The 17,104-nt window shown below is 39.9% G+C and overlaps 1 protein-coding gene across 3 annotated transcripts in view; it reads right to left on the reverse strand.

The window, feature by feature from the left end:
- Window positions 1-16,201, reverse strand: part of LRIG3 (leucine rich repeats and immunoglobulin like domains 3) — a 38,084-nt gene extending 21,883 nt beyond the window's left edge. For 2 of the 3 annotated variants that reach the window (XM_054273374.1, XM_054273382.1), the window contains exons 1-3: window positions 16,014-16,072; window positions 8,779-8,850; window positions 8,433-8,507 (exon numbers count right to left, since the gene is read on the reverse strand). In XM_054273374.1, coding sequence (XP_054129349.1) covers window positions 8,433-8,507; window positions 8,779-8,850; window positions 16,014-16,063 — 197 coding nt within the window. In that variant the 5' untranslated portion in view covers window positions 16,064-16,072. Of the gene's footprint in view, window positions 1-8,432; window positions 8,508-8,778; window positions 8,851-16,013 lie in introns of all 3 variants that reach the window. The other variant, XM_054273366.1, reaches the window with a different exon arrangement.
- Between the last annotated feature and the right edge of the window lie 903 nt (window positions 16,202-17,104).

A 17,104-nucleotide genomic window follows, 5' to 3' on the forward strand; every position in this document is an offset into this window, starting at 1 on the left:
AGCCTCCTTTTAAATTTTTCTGGGTTTTTCACCTGCTCTTCCCATCATTAACTAGCTGACATCATATTCATATAGCTGGCATATTCTTTCTTGCAGTTCCCCTCCTCTCCTCCCAAACTCCTTTGGGAGCAATGATGTAAACACACTGTGTGGAAGAAAATTGAAGCAAAAGGAAAAAACAAATTATATTAAATACAAAGAGTCAAGACTGTAATTGGAAGTGCTGGAAGACACATACCTTGTGGCTTTTAGGGTAAGACTGGACAACTTTAAGGAACTCTTATTAGAAGAGCCTCAGTAACTACTACTTCAGGAAGAGCAAAAATGTTCTTTTTCTTCTATTTCTACTCATCTGAATACTGGGCAACATTGTAATGAACAATTACATTATTTAAAATACTGAATTTTTAAGCTGAACTCTACGCTTACAAAAAAAGCAGCTTCTGATATAAATCGGACTACATGCTCTTCTCACAATTAAGACACCCTGAATTAAGAAAGTCTGGGTTGTTGGGTTTTTTTTTTTTAATATTTGTAAGTGTTAGTCACAGAAGTATTGCAAGTGAAACTGTTTTTCTCCAAGACAAAATCAGCAGAAATAGAGCCTAGATTCTGGCTCACTTCCAGTTCCACTGGTAGGTTTACAAGTCTGATACCTCTCTCACACATGAGCTTCCTTGTGGCAAGCAGTTGTTCCCTCTTTTGAAGGTTCCATTTCATTATCCATGCCTCTCATTCCTCTTTCAAGCCAGATGTCAGAAAGACTCTGTTTTTCTATTTCGTGTCTTTATATTACACAGGCATTACAGAAAATGAAAACTCAGAACTCTGTAGGATACTGATACCCTGTCCAAAACTTGAAACCAAAGGTTTATTGGTTCCCAAATCAAACATAAACTAGGAAAGGGGAAAAGATGCAGACTGAAACAGTGATCAGATACGTTTTCCTCATCAAAAAGAAGAGACAAATCCAAACTTTCAAACACATGATACTTCCATAACAATTCTCTTCTGATTCCAGTCATAGTACCAATATGCAACTAATTAAGTTTTTCTTCCAAACTCTCTTCTTAATACCCTGATGTCTGTTTCCAATTTAGTTTTCTGGCTTTTCCAAAATAATCACAAGTTACCTAGCATGTGATAGGCAAGTGAATGTGTAAGTTCATCCCTTTATTTTAACAACTGAAACAAAAGCAATTCAAGCATAGCTACTTTGGCAAAAGCTGACAACAGGAATAGCCTGATACAGACCTGGTAAGCTGTGTGACAGTTAGTTAAAGCTAAAATCTTGGAAAACTTTAAATATGATCTAGATAAAATCAGTACAGTTCCCTAGAGTATTATACATCATCTCTCTAATCTAATGTACAGAGCTCCTAAGTAAAAACACCTATTTTTTATCATTACAGAGCAATCCTCCCTTTTAGAGGGTGCAGACCAAAGTCTAGGCAGACTGGACTGCACACTCCCCTAGGTGTACCCCTAACTTGAATCATTCAAGGTGAGCAATGTTCTCCCATCCAATTTTCTTTCACTCAAGGCACAAGTGATTTCATGGTTCTATTGCAATCACCACCACCAATTCTCTAAAATAAAATCCAAACTTATGCCTGACCTCTCAATGTCACTCTCACTTCTTCCATTTTCCATATGCCCCACTCCTCTGTAAAATTCCTGCCACTCTTCCATACTGTCATATCAGAACAGTGTTCGCTATTTTTGTAGTCCATTACGATTCTTTTTAATTTACCTTTTCCTTTACCACTCTGATCAGAAAATCATGACAGATTTATCCGCTGCAAATAGTTCATAAAATTTGCATTCTTTTCCATTCTCATTGCAAAAGCATTAATCTAGGCTCTCACTCACACAATTTTTGCTACAACAAACTATGGGTTTCTATGTACTTCTCTTTCCCATCATTCAGCCTAAATTGCTGTCATAAAAATTGAGTTTTCATGTCTGTAAGCCTGAGTAAGTCAGGTTTTTTTTTCAAATTCTTTCATTTACTTCCTCTTGAGTCTCCACACCAAGTCAAAGACTGCAAGAACAAATTCCAGTAAGTTCCTCGCTCTAGCTTTTTCTCACAACTTCAGACCAAGTCACACATGGTTTACCACCACTCTCTGGCATTCCTCTATCCCTTCTTTCAATCCTTCTTCAAAACAAACTCTTCCAGGCAGCATCCAAATCTTAATCCTTTCCATAATAAAGTGGTAGCTGAAGAGATGACAAGGATGTAAAATATTTGACCAATGTTTTCTTCATACTGGGATCCAGACTCCAGTTTAGTTTGCTAGCTTTATAAACAAACAATACCACTTTCTCTGGCAAGCATAGAGGGGAAAGGCTCCTAGTGAATGCAAGCTTTCATTTTCAGGAGTTTCATCTAAACATCTTTCTTGTGACTGCAGCTTTCTAACTGCCTCCTGAGACAGTGTTCTCCAGGATTTTACACACAGCTTTCACTCCCAGACCACTGTGAGATGACACAGAGGCAAACTTCTCACACCTATCCTTCTGTCTTTACTGAAGGCCTTTCACAAGGGTTTAAGTTACTGCCACAAAGTGCAACCTATCACTCTTATTTCTAAACTGTCAGATGGGACAAATGCATGATTTACTTTGAGTGTTTGGTTTAATTAGCTGATTTTTATTTCTCAGTATGACTATCTGAAGCCTGATCTGGGATGCCCATTATCAAATCACACACATAAATGCACTTTTGCCCTTTTCCACATTTGAAACAGAAAGAGACACACAATACTAAAAAAAATTTTTAAAAATTAAAAAAAAAGTAGAAGGGATTAATTGCCACTTTTCTTCAGTAACTATGTTTGTGCATAAAGTAAGATAAATCATCAGGCTAATTTTGTAGTGGCTGATTAGAAAGCTAAATTTAAAGCTGCAATAGTTTTATTGTGACCTGTGCAGTCACCTAGGACTGCTACTTTACAATTCTTTTGTCCTGTTTTACCTCCTGACCTTTTCTGTTAGTACTTTTTGTTCATTTACCATTTTAAACATCCAGGACAAGACACATCTGCAAAGCCAGTAAATTTAAATTCAGCACATATTGACAGAAAGACATTTACAAACTAAAGGCTGTACAAAACCTTCAGAGAAGTGGCTTGTGGATTCTGTTCATCGTCTAACAAACACATGGCCACATTTCAAAAAAAACTGCCTCAGTTTTGGCAGCACTTTTAAGTATCTCAGAACTCAAAAGTGAACAGTCCAACAGTCCCTGCCTTAAAGGCTTCCTCTACAGATAGAGTTGGAAGATTCCCCCAGCACAGCATAGAAAAATCTCTACCATGTCACATTTTCATTATGTCTCTCATAAACAGAAGATTTCATGTTCTAAAAGAGTAGTGAAGCAGGAACCTAATATAAAACACACATTACTGTAAGACTTGAAAAACATTCCTGAACTGTGAATCATTCATGCACCCTTTAACTTCCACATGTTCCTCTCTGACTTTACTACAACCAAGTATTTGTTTGTGTTCTAAACTAACATGATCAGTCCTTACAATCTAACAACTTGAATCACCTACACCATATGCTCTAGTGCCTTTAAATAAACTATCTCCTATTCAATAAAATGTAAACTTACATGGCTATTTAAAACACTCCATTCTTGAAAACTAGTCTAATGTTAGAATTTCACTATATGCATGAAAGACTTGGGCATGTACAGCTCTTCTAGTTTCTACCGACTACGAGTGCATTACTATGGGACATATCCTGGATGTGGGTAATAAGAAACATGGGGGCTTTAATACCAGTTCTACACACATGTTTTGATAAGAACAATAAATTCTAGTTGGAGAGACAGGATACTTCAGTACTCCAAGCTTTTCTATCTCTTCACAGTCACTGCTACTTTCCATAGTTCACAGTACTGAAGGATACAGTCTACTGATGATGTTGGACAGTGCATACAACTACGTATTTTTTTCTAAATTCTGCAAGTAAAAGTAGCATGGGTTTCTTATTTAAACTGTATATCCTTATACAAAATCTAACCTAACATTGCTGAATTTGCAAATCAGTCTCTTCTTTACAAAGTACTAGTAACATCAGAAGTAGCTAACATTTTCAGAAGAATTTTTAAGTAAAACCCCTATGCAAATAGTAGCTGGTAGGTAAAACACCAAACAGGACTTCTAGACAAGGCTATTGTACTTACACCATTTGGTTTCAATCTGTTTCTGGATTTTTCCCCTAGGTCCAAAACTACAACAACAATAGACCTGAAAGGCAGTATTTAGTTTTCTTCTCATGTGTCAAGACCACTAGTTCAGGCAGATTTTTAGGATAAAAAGGACAGAGCTGGTACATCTTGGACAAGCAATGTCATGGGAATGGAAACAATACTCAGAACTTTCACTTGTTCTCCTGGAATGAGGGCATTAGTGCCCCATTTTGTACCTGATACAAAAGCAATCCACCTATCTTGGAGCAGTAAAAAGTAAACTGTTTTCTCTCCTAGAAATGAATAATTCTCTACTACAAAAATTTGAAGCAATTAATTTAATTAATTGAAGAATTAATTAAACTGTTTTTACATTTACTTCAGGAATGCAAACTAGAAAACTTCTAACATATTTTACTTTGAGGGATAGATAAATACACTACCAGGTGTACTGCCTGCACATCATATACCTGTTTTAAGCAGCTGTTAAATCCAATACTCTCCTCAAAAGAGTTGCCAGCCCGTGTGAGACCTGATCTCCTGGCTAGAGCTATTGTGCTGACAATCTCTGGCAAATACCCGAAATTCCCTGCCTCCATATACTGCTCTCTTCATGCCTTCTCTTACAGAAGGTATATAAAAGGGCTTGGTGGCTGTGCAAAAAGAACACCCTGCAATTTAATTTTCAGAGACCTGACCTAGGCCCCCTGACCAGATATATCCCAAACTACCACCCACATAGGTCACAGCTGTATCCAGATTCCCAGGAGGCTCACAAGCTCTAACAAGAATAGAATCATCACACAAATAAAATCATAGATACATCTCCAGCCATGTAACAAGAGTGTGCCTGAATATCCTTGCATACTCACTCCTTCACACTGACACATCTCCCAGGGTGGTGGTGAGGGGGTGTGCCTGCCTGATACTGAATTCCCAAGATGCTCAACCCTCACCTGGCATTGGTAAAAACAAAACGTTAGCATTGCTGTTTCATGTTACAGACAGACAGGGATCATCTCCTGCTCTGGGAATGTTTATCCTGAATAATTCATTAGTACATAAATATCTCATTTAGATAAAATATCAACTAGATAGCTAGAAATGAGGTAGCTCCAGAAATGGAAACTGAACTAAAATGATAATCCACCCATGCTTGTTTATATCCTTCAAAGAGTTCAGACATACATGGCTGTGTGGGGATACCTGCACTACTGTGCAGACATACCAGCAGTGTAATTTCCTCTGCAGGGCAAGAAAATTCTTTCAGAACAGGTAAGAGTCTAAGGCTCCCCAGTTCACTGAGAATTCTTCACAAGTGAAAGAAAAAAATATTGTAACAGAGTTCCTTCAACAATGCAGATATTGGCAAGAAAAGAGGGTATCACTTCTACAGCATTCCTTGGAAAAAAACCAGCTGGGTTTTTTAAGTGATAGTAATGAACCAACTTATATGTATCTCACAAGAAGTGGAATCAAAGCTAGAAGACTATCACTCTATTTTCTGCTATCATTTGAAAGCCAGAACAAAGACTCAACATGGAAACAGTGGTTTGCTTTGGAAAGGCTTCACAACCTCCTTTCTTATAAAAGTTTAAAATCCTGGAGAAGGTCATCAGATGTTTCTCTAAAGAGTGATTCTTAAACTTATATTCTAATTGTTCTATATGTGCTCTCTTCACATGACTTAAGATACATTAAATCAGTTCCCTTCAAAAAACATCCACCACAGAAAAACCAAATGCACGTATTTTTTCACATCTAAAAAAACCAAGTATCATTAGATTATTTGTCCATTTATGCTATCACAATACCTTATATATTTTTTATGCCAAGCAGTTATATGCTTATTTCTCTTTATTTATACTATTTTCTATGAAATTAAATTTAGTACCTTTACATAAATAATATCCAACCAGTAAGAACAGGAGGCTCAGGAGAGACCTTTTTGCTCTCTGAAATTTCATCATGGTAAAGGTTGTGAAGCATTGGAACAGGCTGCAAAGGGAAAGGGACTAAGCCACCATCTCTTGAAGTATTTACAAGACGTGCATATGTGGCTTTTACAGACATGGTTTAGTGGTGGCCTTGACAGTGCTGAGTTAATGGCTGGACTTGATCCTAAAGGTCTTTTTCAACTTAAAACGATTCTATGATTCTACACTAGGTTTTAAAGAAAAGCCATGTAAAAGAGACAAGATGAATTATTTTTGGACAATACAATACAACACAATTTATTTTTATGTTCTATGTTCATCTGTTTTGATATAGAACAAACAATTGTCTCAACTACTGTAGATTGGAATTTGTAAGTTAACACAAAACATTAATTATTTCTGCCATACTAAACTCCAGGAATATCTGCTGTAGTTGTAGAATAGGTACTAAATCTTAAGTGTAGCACAGCTCCATTCAGTAATCTCCTTATCCGCACACAGAATTAGAATGAAAAACAGCTAACACCCAACAAGAGCAACTTTAACTGCATTAGTAGCGTAATAAAAGCTTTTAGAAAATACTTATTTTTCTTTCAAGTGTTAGCATATACAGTGCATAGCAAAGATTTTTCCATGTTTGACTGCCTGAGTAAATGGCCCAAGTCAGGGACATAAGGATATGGAACAAACAATTCAACAGTGACTGAAAATTATTTATTCTCTCAAAGGAATACCAAAATTTTTGCACAGCTGCAAAAGAATGATTTTAGCTTCCTCTAAACAACAATTGTTGAGTTTCCATGAAAAGGAGAAATGCTGAGAATTCAGAAAAAAAAGCAAGACTATATAAATCACTTTATTATGCTAATATTTCTAGCCTTGTGGTAAAAAGGACTTTAGCAAGGTGGTAAATATATATATACATACATATATATATATATATATATATATATATATATATATATATATATATATATATATATAAAAGAAATTTTAGCTCAATTAGATGCTTGAACTACAGAATGCTATGCCAGTGTAAAAGTAATGCCAAAGCTACTACAAAATAAAATAAGTACTTAAATTCAACAGTTATTTGTCAGACACCATCTGCTTTTTCTTTCATTCTTTTCTGATTCTGATCAGTAAGAAACCACATCAGTATCAAATGTCACTTAGTTCTTATTCAAACAGAGCAGCCCAGACACAGCGGCTGCACCAGCTGACTTGGCTGACCTAGGCCTAGAGTAAAAACAAACCCCTATAAATCACCAGATGTAAGCAATTGAATAGTGATCAATTTAATTAACTGAACAGCTTTCCAAAGTTTATTGTATTGTTTTAACCCTTCAGGATTCTTCAAGAAAGGTAACTTGCAATTTGTATTCAAGGACAGGATTTGACCAGAGGGCTACAAATTATTAGCTTTAGACACTTTAGATTCCCACTGATAAAACACAAATCCCATACACGAAAATCAGGTCTTTTTTTTAAACTAACAGTATGATAGTAGCTACTTTTCTACATCTTCCTTCAACAGTTTATTGAAACTAAATCACAGAAAAGAAATCCAACTAATTTATCATTAAAACATCAGGAATAAGATTTCCTTTAAAATCAGCTTTTTTTGTTATGGGTTCTGTGTGCCTTTTACATTATACTCGTATTACACATGAACACCAAGTAACCTACTCATTTCTTTCATGAAATGCAATGAACATGGACACAATCATGTGTCATAACTTTATGTATTAACTGCAGTAAAAAAAAAAAAGTGCCACACATTAAAATGGGCTCAAAAAAAAATTTTTCACAACGTTGGCAAAACATCTTCTGACCTAGATACTTGTGCTGAAGCTGCATCTCAAGAGGATTTCCCTGTATTGTCCAGTGAAATTAATGGAATTCAGCCATGATTTAACACATCAGGATCTCAGCCAAGATGCATAAAGATGGAGTGTAAGTCTTGTTTTAAAGACAGCACTGTACAAGTTTGTGTAACATTTACAGATGCTCATACAGTGCCTAGCACAACAGGACTGAGGCTTCTGGGTACTACCACAACATAAATTAATTCTAATGCAGTCTTTGTATTTGGGAAGCACAAAAACTACAAGGATTAAGCTCAATTATACACATTTTAAAGAACTACTAAATAATATGACATAATCGACTTCCTAACCACAAGCTGCTCTATTTCCAATTATCTTACTTTAATCTCTGTAATACACATATTTCCATGAACCCTGTAGAGTTAGTTCCACTAAACAGGGACAAAAGTAAGATTTACTTACAAAGACAGAAGAGTTATATTTGCTGAGACTGGTCCCAGATCTGGAATGATCTCCAGTTCATTGTTGTTCAACTTCCTATTAATATTACAAAAGGGAGAGTTAGCTTTAATTTTAATCAGAACTATGTACATCGGACTTGCTAAACTGCTGAACTCTGTCACCTCAAAATTTAAAAATAATTTCAGTTTCACTTAATGTAAAATATCAGAACAGCAAGAATCTTTGTTGTTCAAACAACCATCCCTAGAGAAACAACTATACAATTAGCATACACAAACACAGGTTGGGTATTTTTGGTTGGGGTTTATGTTTTGGTATGGTTTTTAATTAAGACAAATTAACTTACACTTCCTGAAGACTATGAAGGTGATCCAAGATACTGGTCTTGATTGAAGATAATTTGTTGTGACTTAAGTCCCTGTGAGGTTACAAAAATAAACACCCTGTCAGTTTTGCCATACGATATCAGGTAAAGCAGTGCAATTTCAATCCAAATTATGTTCTCGCTTGTCTCCAAGTACATAAAAGGATTTTTTTTATTAGCAAAATTAGAATAGAAACTCATTTGCTTACACAAGGCATAAATATACAAATACAAATGCAAATACCTTGATCACTGCTAGCAGTGTCAAAGGAATTCCTAGTATCTCTAAACAATATAGAACTGTTCATTGGAATGTACATAGGACCCATGGAAAACATCTTAAGATTTTGACTCAGATAAACCAACAACTGCTTTCCCACATACTCTCACAACAAAAAATATGGCTATAACAACCTCTTGGTTCCTTCAACAAGGAAAATTCAAAAACCATAGTCATTGCAGTCTCATTCTGTGGGTTAATCATAATACTTCACTCTTTTCACATGCATCTCAAAAGCAATGCATAGTTCACAAATACACAATGAGGACTACCCATGAATCACAACTGTATTTTCATGCTTCCACAAAATTCCAGACACCATTCCCACATAACCAAATTCAATAGAGACCTCAAAAAATAGCAGAAGAAAACGGAAATAGCAAGGGCTAATTCTGAGTTTTAAGATGTCTGTATACTGGTGATATTAATACCACTTAATACTTAATGACCCTTGAAGAAGCAGCTTGAACCCTTAGCTTGTGCCATGTTGAAGATCCCAGTATATATTGATGCAGCTTATAAACAATTGTTAACACCTTTGCAGCATTAGCTACAAAACAAGCCAGGTACTAAAAATATAACACTTCTTGACCACAAGAAATATTTTTCCTTACAGTGCCATGCATCTTTACCCTCTCAAACACCTGACATCATACAAGAGGCTTAAGAAATTTTTGCTGTAGCCTCAGCCTTATGTTTCTGTTTTGGAAATATAACAGAAATAAGAGTGACTGTAAAGTGAAAGACAGAAAAGCTAACTGCAGGAACTCAAACCTGCACTTCTCTAACCTCTGCACAAGTAGTACAGACCCACAACTCATCTTGTGACCATGACTAGCTCTGTTGAAGGCCTCCCCCTTCTCAGTCACTCACCCACCAAAACGTGCACTTTTCTGTTCCCCTACTACAGATTATCACTATCTCACCAGCATCAATCCAGACATCTGCAAGCATTTGTCCCAAGTTAAAACACTGCATTTATCCAAGCCAGCTAACAAAAATGACATTATTTTAGTAAGTTCTTAAATTCACTCCAGTGAGTGTTTGTAATGCAGACACATAAAGAAATGAGTCAGTGCACCTCAGCAGTGAGCAGCTACAGTAACAGTAAAGAGTGCTTTTTTTCAATTTTCTTGAAAAATAAATGCTCACGCTCACACTCCATGATACTATTCCCCACGCTAATTAAGCACTTAAGAGTCATCCACCACACCTGGGGTCCTCATCAAGCCACACAAGCATGAAGTGTCATTTCAAGTTGAATCTGTGTAGAAACTACACGATTCCTCACTTTTTCTGGGTAAGATGACTCAGCAGAGTGATCTGTGCTGAGCACGCCAAACACAGCTCTGACTGCCATGAACATGTCTGCTCTCCATCCACAGTTCCAGAAGTGAAGAAAGCTGATGAACAGCATATCCCTGCTGCACACAGACCAGAGCTGGCTTAAACAAAGCCAAGTTCAGGGTCTGGGCTAGGCATTCTGCTCTGTGACTAAGCCCTGAAAACCCACAGATCCAGAGAAATCCAGTTTCCCTGCATCCACGACTCCACATCCTCAGACACAGGTGTAATTCTGCAATCCAGCCAGGCACCTAGGCTAGGTTTCCTTAGCAGAACAGGTGGATAGTAAAACCCTGTTTTAGATTCTCCCAACTGACTCGTTCAATGTTGCCGGGACAGTTTCATCATCACTTTCGCTCCTCTTCTACAGTTGGCAATTAAAAAATCCCCCAGTAAAAATAAGAATTAAGTATAAAAAATAATCCCAGGCACACATGGGTATTGTGAGGGGTATCACCAGTACTCAGCTGTAGGTGTGCTCTGAGCCAGCCAACTGGACCATGCCCAGTGAGCTGCTGAGCTGTGGCATGAGAGCCTGGTTCAGAGCCACAGGCAGGGAAAAGAGATGTGCTGGGTTTCCCAAGCCAGGACTGCACAGGGCAGAGCTGCAGGTGTGAATGGCATTTTCCAGAAGAAGGGGCTGAGGGCTGGGGGAGGGCCACCTACAGAGGGGAACACATTCCACCACCTCCAGGTGGCCACAAAGGGGATGTTTTCAGAGACTCAGCTCTGGACTCAAGCACCTAATATATATCTGTGCCTTGACTTCCAGGTGTCTAAACCCCTACAGACTTTCCTCTTAACAATGGAAAACCAATACAGTGTCAATGTTTTCCAAAGCCCACTAATTTTAGTTCCACCACTATGATTTTGAGTTCTCCCGTGTATTAGGTGAACCTCTAAAGTTAGAGGACTGAATCTTTCACGACTTAAAAATCTAGTGCAAACAATCTCCAGACCATACACTGGAGAAAAATCCCTTTGTTTAAGATCTGAAGGCATTAGCTGCACAGGTTTGAAATTCTCACACTGCATTCCTAAGTGTAAATACTGAAAAAGTATGCTGCTACAAAAATCTAGACAGCAATCTAACTTGGTCCTTAAAGACAGAGTAGAGACAGCTTTGGCCCTTAAACTTAATTCAATATTTGGCTTCAGTCTGTAGGGATTATAAGAACTATGCAAATAAACAGCCAAAATTCAGTTAAGTTATGGCTGTTACTGCCTAACATGTTACTGTTGTTCACGCTTCAGACAAGACTTAGGAGTCAGTAATTATTTCAACAAAGAGCTTTCAACATTAGTGCTAAAAACCTGCATTTCTTCATTTCACCTAAAAACTCTGCAAAAGGTTTATTTAAGGCAAGTTTGCCTAAAGGACCCACCAGACAGTAACAGACGTGAGTAGATTTGTTCTGCTGGAGTTAAAACATGTTAAAAAAAAAAAAAAATCTGGCAGAGTCCTTAAACTGTAAAAATCCTGCAATTACAACCACTGCTGTGCATGATCACCACACTGGAGCCAGACACTTTCACTCATAGCTTAAGCTCACATCCATCTGGAGTCTATCAAGGCAACCGTGAGCGTAACTAACACTAGGTCTCAAACCACTTTTTTTGGTGTTTGTTTTTTAACACTAAAGATACATTCACATTCTCCAAGTAGCACCTACTTTAAAAAATACATACACGGAAATTTCTTATGCCTGGTTTACTTACACCAGGCTGTCAAATACAAGATGAAAAAAAAAAAATCCCAAAGCAAAAAACCAACAAAAAATGCCCAACCCTCCAGACAATACTGAATTGCCTATTTCATACAGTATATATGCTTGTCTACTAATAGTTGCATAAAATACATATTGTAAATTTTTACTAAACATTACTTCAGTACCACTGGCATAGGAAACTTCATGAACATTCGGTAGAAAAAGCCTTGCAAGTTACATTTCAAGTTCAATCAGAGTGGCTGGAAGTGAAAGCAAGAGTTAAAATATTTGCCTTTTACTAATAATCTAAATGAAGCTCAAGCCTGTAGAAGTTCTTCAAACTTACAAGCACTGGATTGGCACAATTTTTTAAAATATAAAAATCTATCATCCCAGTTGAAAAGCTACAAGTTTATTTCAGTCCAATGCATTTCTCAACATACCTTAAAACATGTATGAAGAATAAGTTGGAAAATTAAATTCTGTTTTTCCTTCACAGAAATGGAACTGACATTGTTCAAACATTAGTACTATGTGTTTTCCATTTCTGAATTTTCCTTGTATGTTAAAACCAAATTACAAGACGGGAGAAACTTCCCTCTGTGGTTACTTTTGCTACTAGAAGCTCAAAAGTCATAGGAGATAAAACATATTCTGAAAAGTCAGAAATCAGATACATATTAAGAAAGTCTTTATAGAAATAGTAAGCATATATACCTGTTCTTCAGCTCACATTTCTAATAGAAGTGATTGGACATTTAAGTAGAACTGTCTCTACTTGAGAAAGCATGCCACAGTTTTTACCCTCAAAGAACCTGTTCTATGAAAGAAACTAATTTCTTTGTTCCATTATGTTTGTGTGACCATCTTTTGTAACTCACAAGTCCCAACATTAGCTGAAAGAACTCTGAACATCAATGTTTGTGTGATTAAAAAGTGAAAGGAAGCCTAATGCATAGAGGGAGAAGGTGCTTCTTCACACATTTTATAGATATAACTTTTAGACTCTAACTTAATTTACAACACTTAGTCACAATTATCATCCTCTTCCTTAAAGAACTCAGAAACCTGAGCCCCAAGTCAAATTTTAAAATGCAAATCCAGCAACAGTTCCTTAATCAGTCCCACTGGGGCCTATAGAGCTGCTAATTCAGCAGAAATCAGCAGAGCTGAAAAACAAAAAGCCAGGCTGTAGCTGTTTTAAGACACTGATCCAAAGTGACTCATAAATCAGCTTGCTATGCTCAAGCTTTAGTCTGGAAAATATTGAAAAACAGCTGTGAAAACCATACAGCTTTTCTTCTGGCAATACTGGTAGAGAACTAGAGGATTTATAAAATGTAAATACTAAAGATGTAATACAAACACAAGTGAAAACCATTTTTCAGACTTTCCCTCCTGCCCCACCGATAGTTCTAGCATTCCTGAGTGAACCTGGCAAAAGGTTCTGCAGTGCCAGTGGGAGTTTGCACACATGGAGGACTCTGGCCAATGCCCAACACTCTTCCTCCTCCACCAGCTCTAACAACCCCACATTCTTGCAATATCGGGATACACATCCTGGAATTAAACGGAAATCCAACTTCAAAACTATCTGTACACAAAGGCATTAAAAATGTTTAACAGTTTTCAGCAGACTGTTACCCCTCATGAAGGCAAGGTAATAGAGGAAGGCATTTTTAGCTAAAGTCACAGTGAAGTTGGCAATTATAGCCCGTTTGCACTCCACTTTGGAAGACACTTCCACATACAACACAGTAGACTCACACCTGCCACCAAGAAGAAGGGGACATAAGTCAGGTTCATTTTTTCCGCTCTCTTTGTCCATTCTGAGGTCACTCTTATTACAGAAGGGAGTGTGAACAAAAAAAGGCATGAAAGTATGCAGCAGGAGTTTCAAAAACCAGCTCTCCATATGGGTGAGCATAGATGGGCAAAGGAAGGTGTAAAGCCTGACATGGGCCTAGACCTTCTCAGGCAGAGCAGCTCCCATTCTCCTGCTTGGGGGTCTCGCCTGTGTATGTTAAGAAGGTGGTAAAAAAAGCTGTTGTTTTCTCAAGAGGACTGGAAAGCCTGCAATTAACTACTAGCCTTTGGCTATACCCCCTATAGAGTTTCATGGAAAACATAGCAGACATATAGCAATAAAATTCATAAACAGTCTTTTACAATTTGTAATGTGCAGTTTGTTGCAACAATAATCCAAAAACTAGTCAAACCTTTTTTTTTTGCGTATGTAAAGCTGAACTCATTAATTACCAAATTGCACAATCCCAGGTCCAAGTACTGGGGTAGCTGGAGGTAACAGACAATGCCACACTCTTCCTTGCTCTTATTAAGAGAGGAAGGAAGAAAGAGCTGGGTACTTCTAAGGCATTTGTCACAAACAAAAGAAATATTTACACAAAAGCGGCCAGACCACATGGTTTGGCGACACCTACAAAGATGTACCTCTGTGAGTTTAAAAGCAAGTGACACAGCTGTCCAATGAGTAATCACAGCAGGGTTCCTTACAACAGACCAAAGCTTATTTATACAAGCGGAACTTATTTTCTCACACTTTTAAAGGAATGTGAACTTACATAAGGGCAATTTACACTACCAAGGGAATTCTAATTAGAAAAATGTCCCTCCTGCTAACAGAAAAAGCCCTGCAATGTGTTTTATTGTCTCTCGGGAACATAAGTGGAAAAAACAAATTTGGATTACTGCTAATGAAAAATGCTTTTTAAGGCATTTTAAGGCAACTCTAAAAAACGAAAAGTTCTGTGATTTTCTCCTTTTTATTTACCTCATCTGAATTTCAACATCAATGACGTATGCTAAACTAAGAAATTAAACTATAAAGCTTACTTTATATCAAAACAAAATCCTTAGGTTTTGTCGGAAAACTTAAGGGGGCGTACTGAAACACTTCAAAAAACTCAGAGGAATGAAATATAATAGAAAACAAAACCAGTTGTTGAATGTAAAGCAGATGCAGTAGTAGATCTGTATGTTTCAATCACATGAGAAAGAAAAAAAAAAAAGCTTCTTTCCCCTCACACTTTCGTATACCAGTCCTGGAAATATTCAACTCCCAGAGCCATGCCTGTGTTCAGTTCCATATGGTGTCAATACAGCCATCCACATTTCATGAGTAAAGCAGCATGACCTCCAGACGAGGCAATTGAACAGAATTAGCCACAACTAATTGAAAGTCTTCCTGTTTACTTTAAAGCCCTTATCTCGATCTGCTTTGAAAATGTAATAGAAAATTAATACGACTAATACAGAAGATCTTTCAGTGACAAGCTATTAAAAACAAATGTGAGAAGTACCTCGGCCATTTTCAAGCTTTTAGACAGCAGACCTAATTTATGCTTTTTCTATATAAGTTTGTTACTGAAAGTAACTTTTCCTTAGCTGGCACTTGAGTTCGCGCTGCCCTGGGTTCGGTCACTGTGCGGCACCGGCCCAGGCGGGCCCGCACCATCACCAGCGCCAAAACTCCCCAGGAATGAAGAGCTGCACGAAGAAAACCGATAGGAGCTTTCCCAACACACCGATCAGCGTTAACGTGATGATTACTGCACGTTGTCTAAGAAAGTCAACAGAACTTTTTCCTCGCCCTCTCCGACACTGTGCAGCGCTCCCGGGCCCATTTCAGCCGGGCGCTTATCGCCGCCACCGGCCGGGGCCGCAGCCCGCCCCAAGGGACGCTGTCCCGCTGACAGCTCGGCCGCAGCCCCAGCGCTGACCGCTCCCGCACCTCGCTGCCGCCACCACACCCGCGCTCCCCTCAAAGCCCGCCCGTCCGCGGCCCCGGGGGCAGAAGATGGCGGGCGGGCGGACGCAGACCGGTGCCCCCAGCCCGCCGAGGAGCCCGCCGCCCCGATACTCACAGCTGCACCGCCCCCCGCGGCAGCCGCTCGGGCAGCCGGCTCGACTCCATGCGGCTGCAGGCGACGAGGTGCCCAGCGCAGCGGCAGGGCGCGGGGCAGCGGGCGGCGGCGGGGCGGCCGCCCAGCAGCAGCGGCAGCAGGAGCAGCACCGGGAGGACGGCGAGCGCCGAGCGGGGCCGGCGGAGCATGGCGGGCTCGGAGCCGCTGCCCGCGCTCCCGTCCCTGGCGTTCGTCCCACTGACAGAGCCGAGCGCGGCACGACCTCCGGCTTCTCAGCGCGGGTGGCGGCTGCCGCTCATGCCCCGGAGCGACCGCTGATGGGGGAAGGCGGTGGGAGACGGCTGTGTAGAAAAAAGTAAAGAAAGCGGGAGGGGACCGCAGCGCCGCCACCGCCGCCAGCCACTCCGCAAACTTTCCGCCACCTCAGCCCGCCTCCGCGCGGCCGGGGGAGCCCCGAGCACGGCCCGCCCCGCCGCAGCCCCCTCCCCTTGCCATGTGACAGCCGCGGCCGGGCCCCGCGGGGCTGCCGTGTGAGATGGCGAGTCAGGGTGGGCCGGCATCGTGCCCCACTGCTGCCAGGCCTTGGCGGTGGCAGCCCCGGGCCCCCGCGCCGCAGCACGGCGGGCGCTACTGTGGGATTTTGCTGCCGTCCTCGGCCTCTCCATGGGCGGGCGGGAGCGGGGAGCGGGGAGTGTGCCCCGAGCGTCACCCACCACGCCCGGGCCGAGGTGAGAAGGCACGGGCACCATGGCCGTGCTCGCATGGGGTTTCCCTTTGCCATCACACCAGGTAGTGAATGTCGTGGTAATCCAGAAGCTGCTCTAGAGGCCCCAGGCTTCCCAGCCAAGCCTGGGGTCACTGGCATGTAAAAGGTGAGGTGAGGTTAACTCCTGCCTTCCGGGTTCTACATGGCTAGTCCAGACACCATAATTAAGCCCATTATGTTCCCCACAGGATCCCGGCTCCAAAGGTTCAGGGAAGTGGGCAGGACGTACAGATTCCACATGTCTGAGGTAATCGATGTAATTTAAGTAAATACCTATTGTTCAAGTTCCATATGTAAGCGCGGACCCTGCAAAGGATTCAATTAC

Source organism: Melozone crissalis, unplaced genomic scaffold (assembly GCF_028551555.1).
Source record: "Melozone crissalis strain CALT ecotype California unplaced genomic scaffold, PUWL_Pcris_2 ptg000004l_1, whole genome shotgun sequence".
In the NCBI taxonomy this organism is placed as follows: domain Eukaryota; kingdom Metazoa; phylum Chordata; class Aves; order Passeriformes; family Passerellidae; genus Melozone; species Melozone crissalis.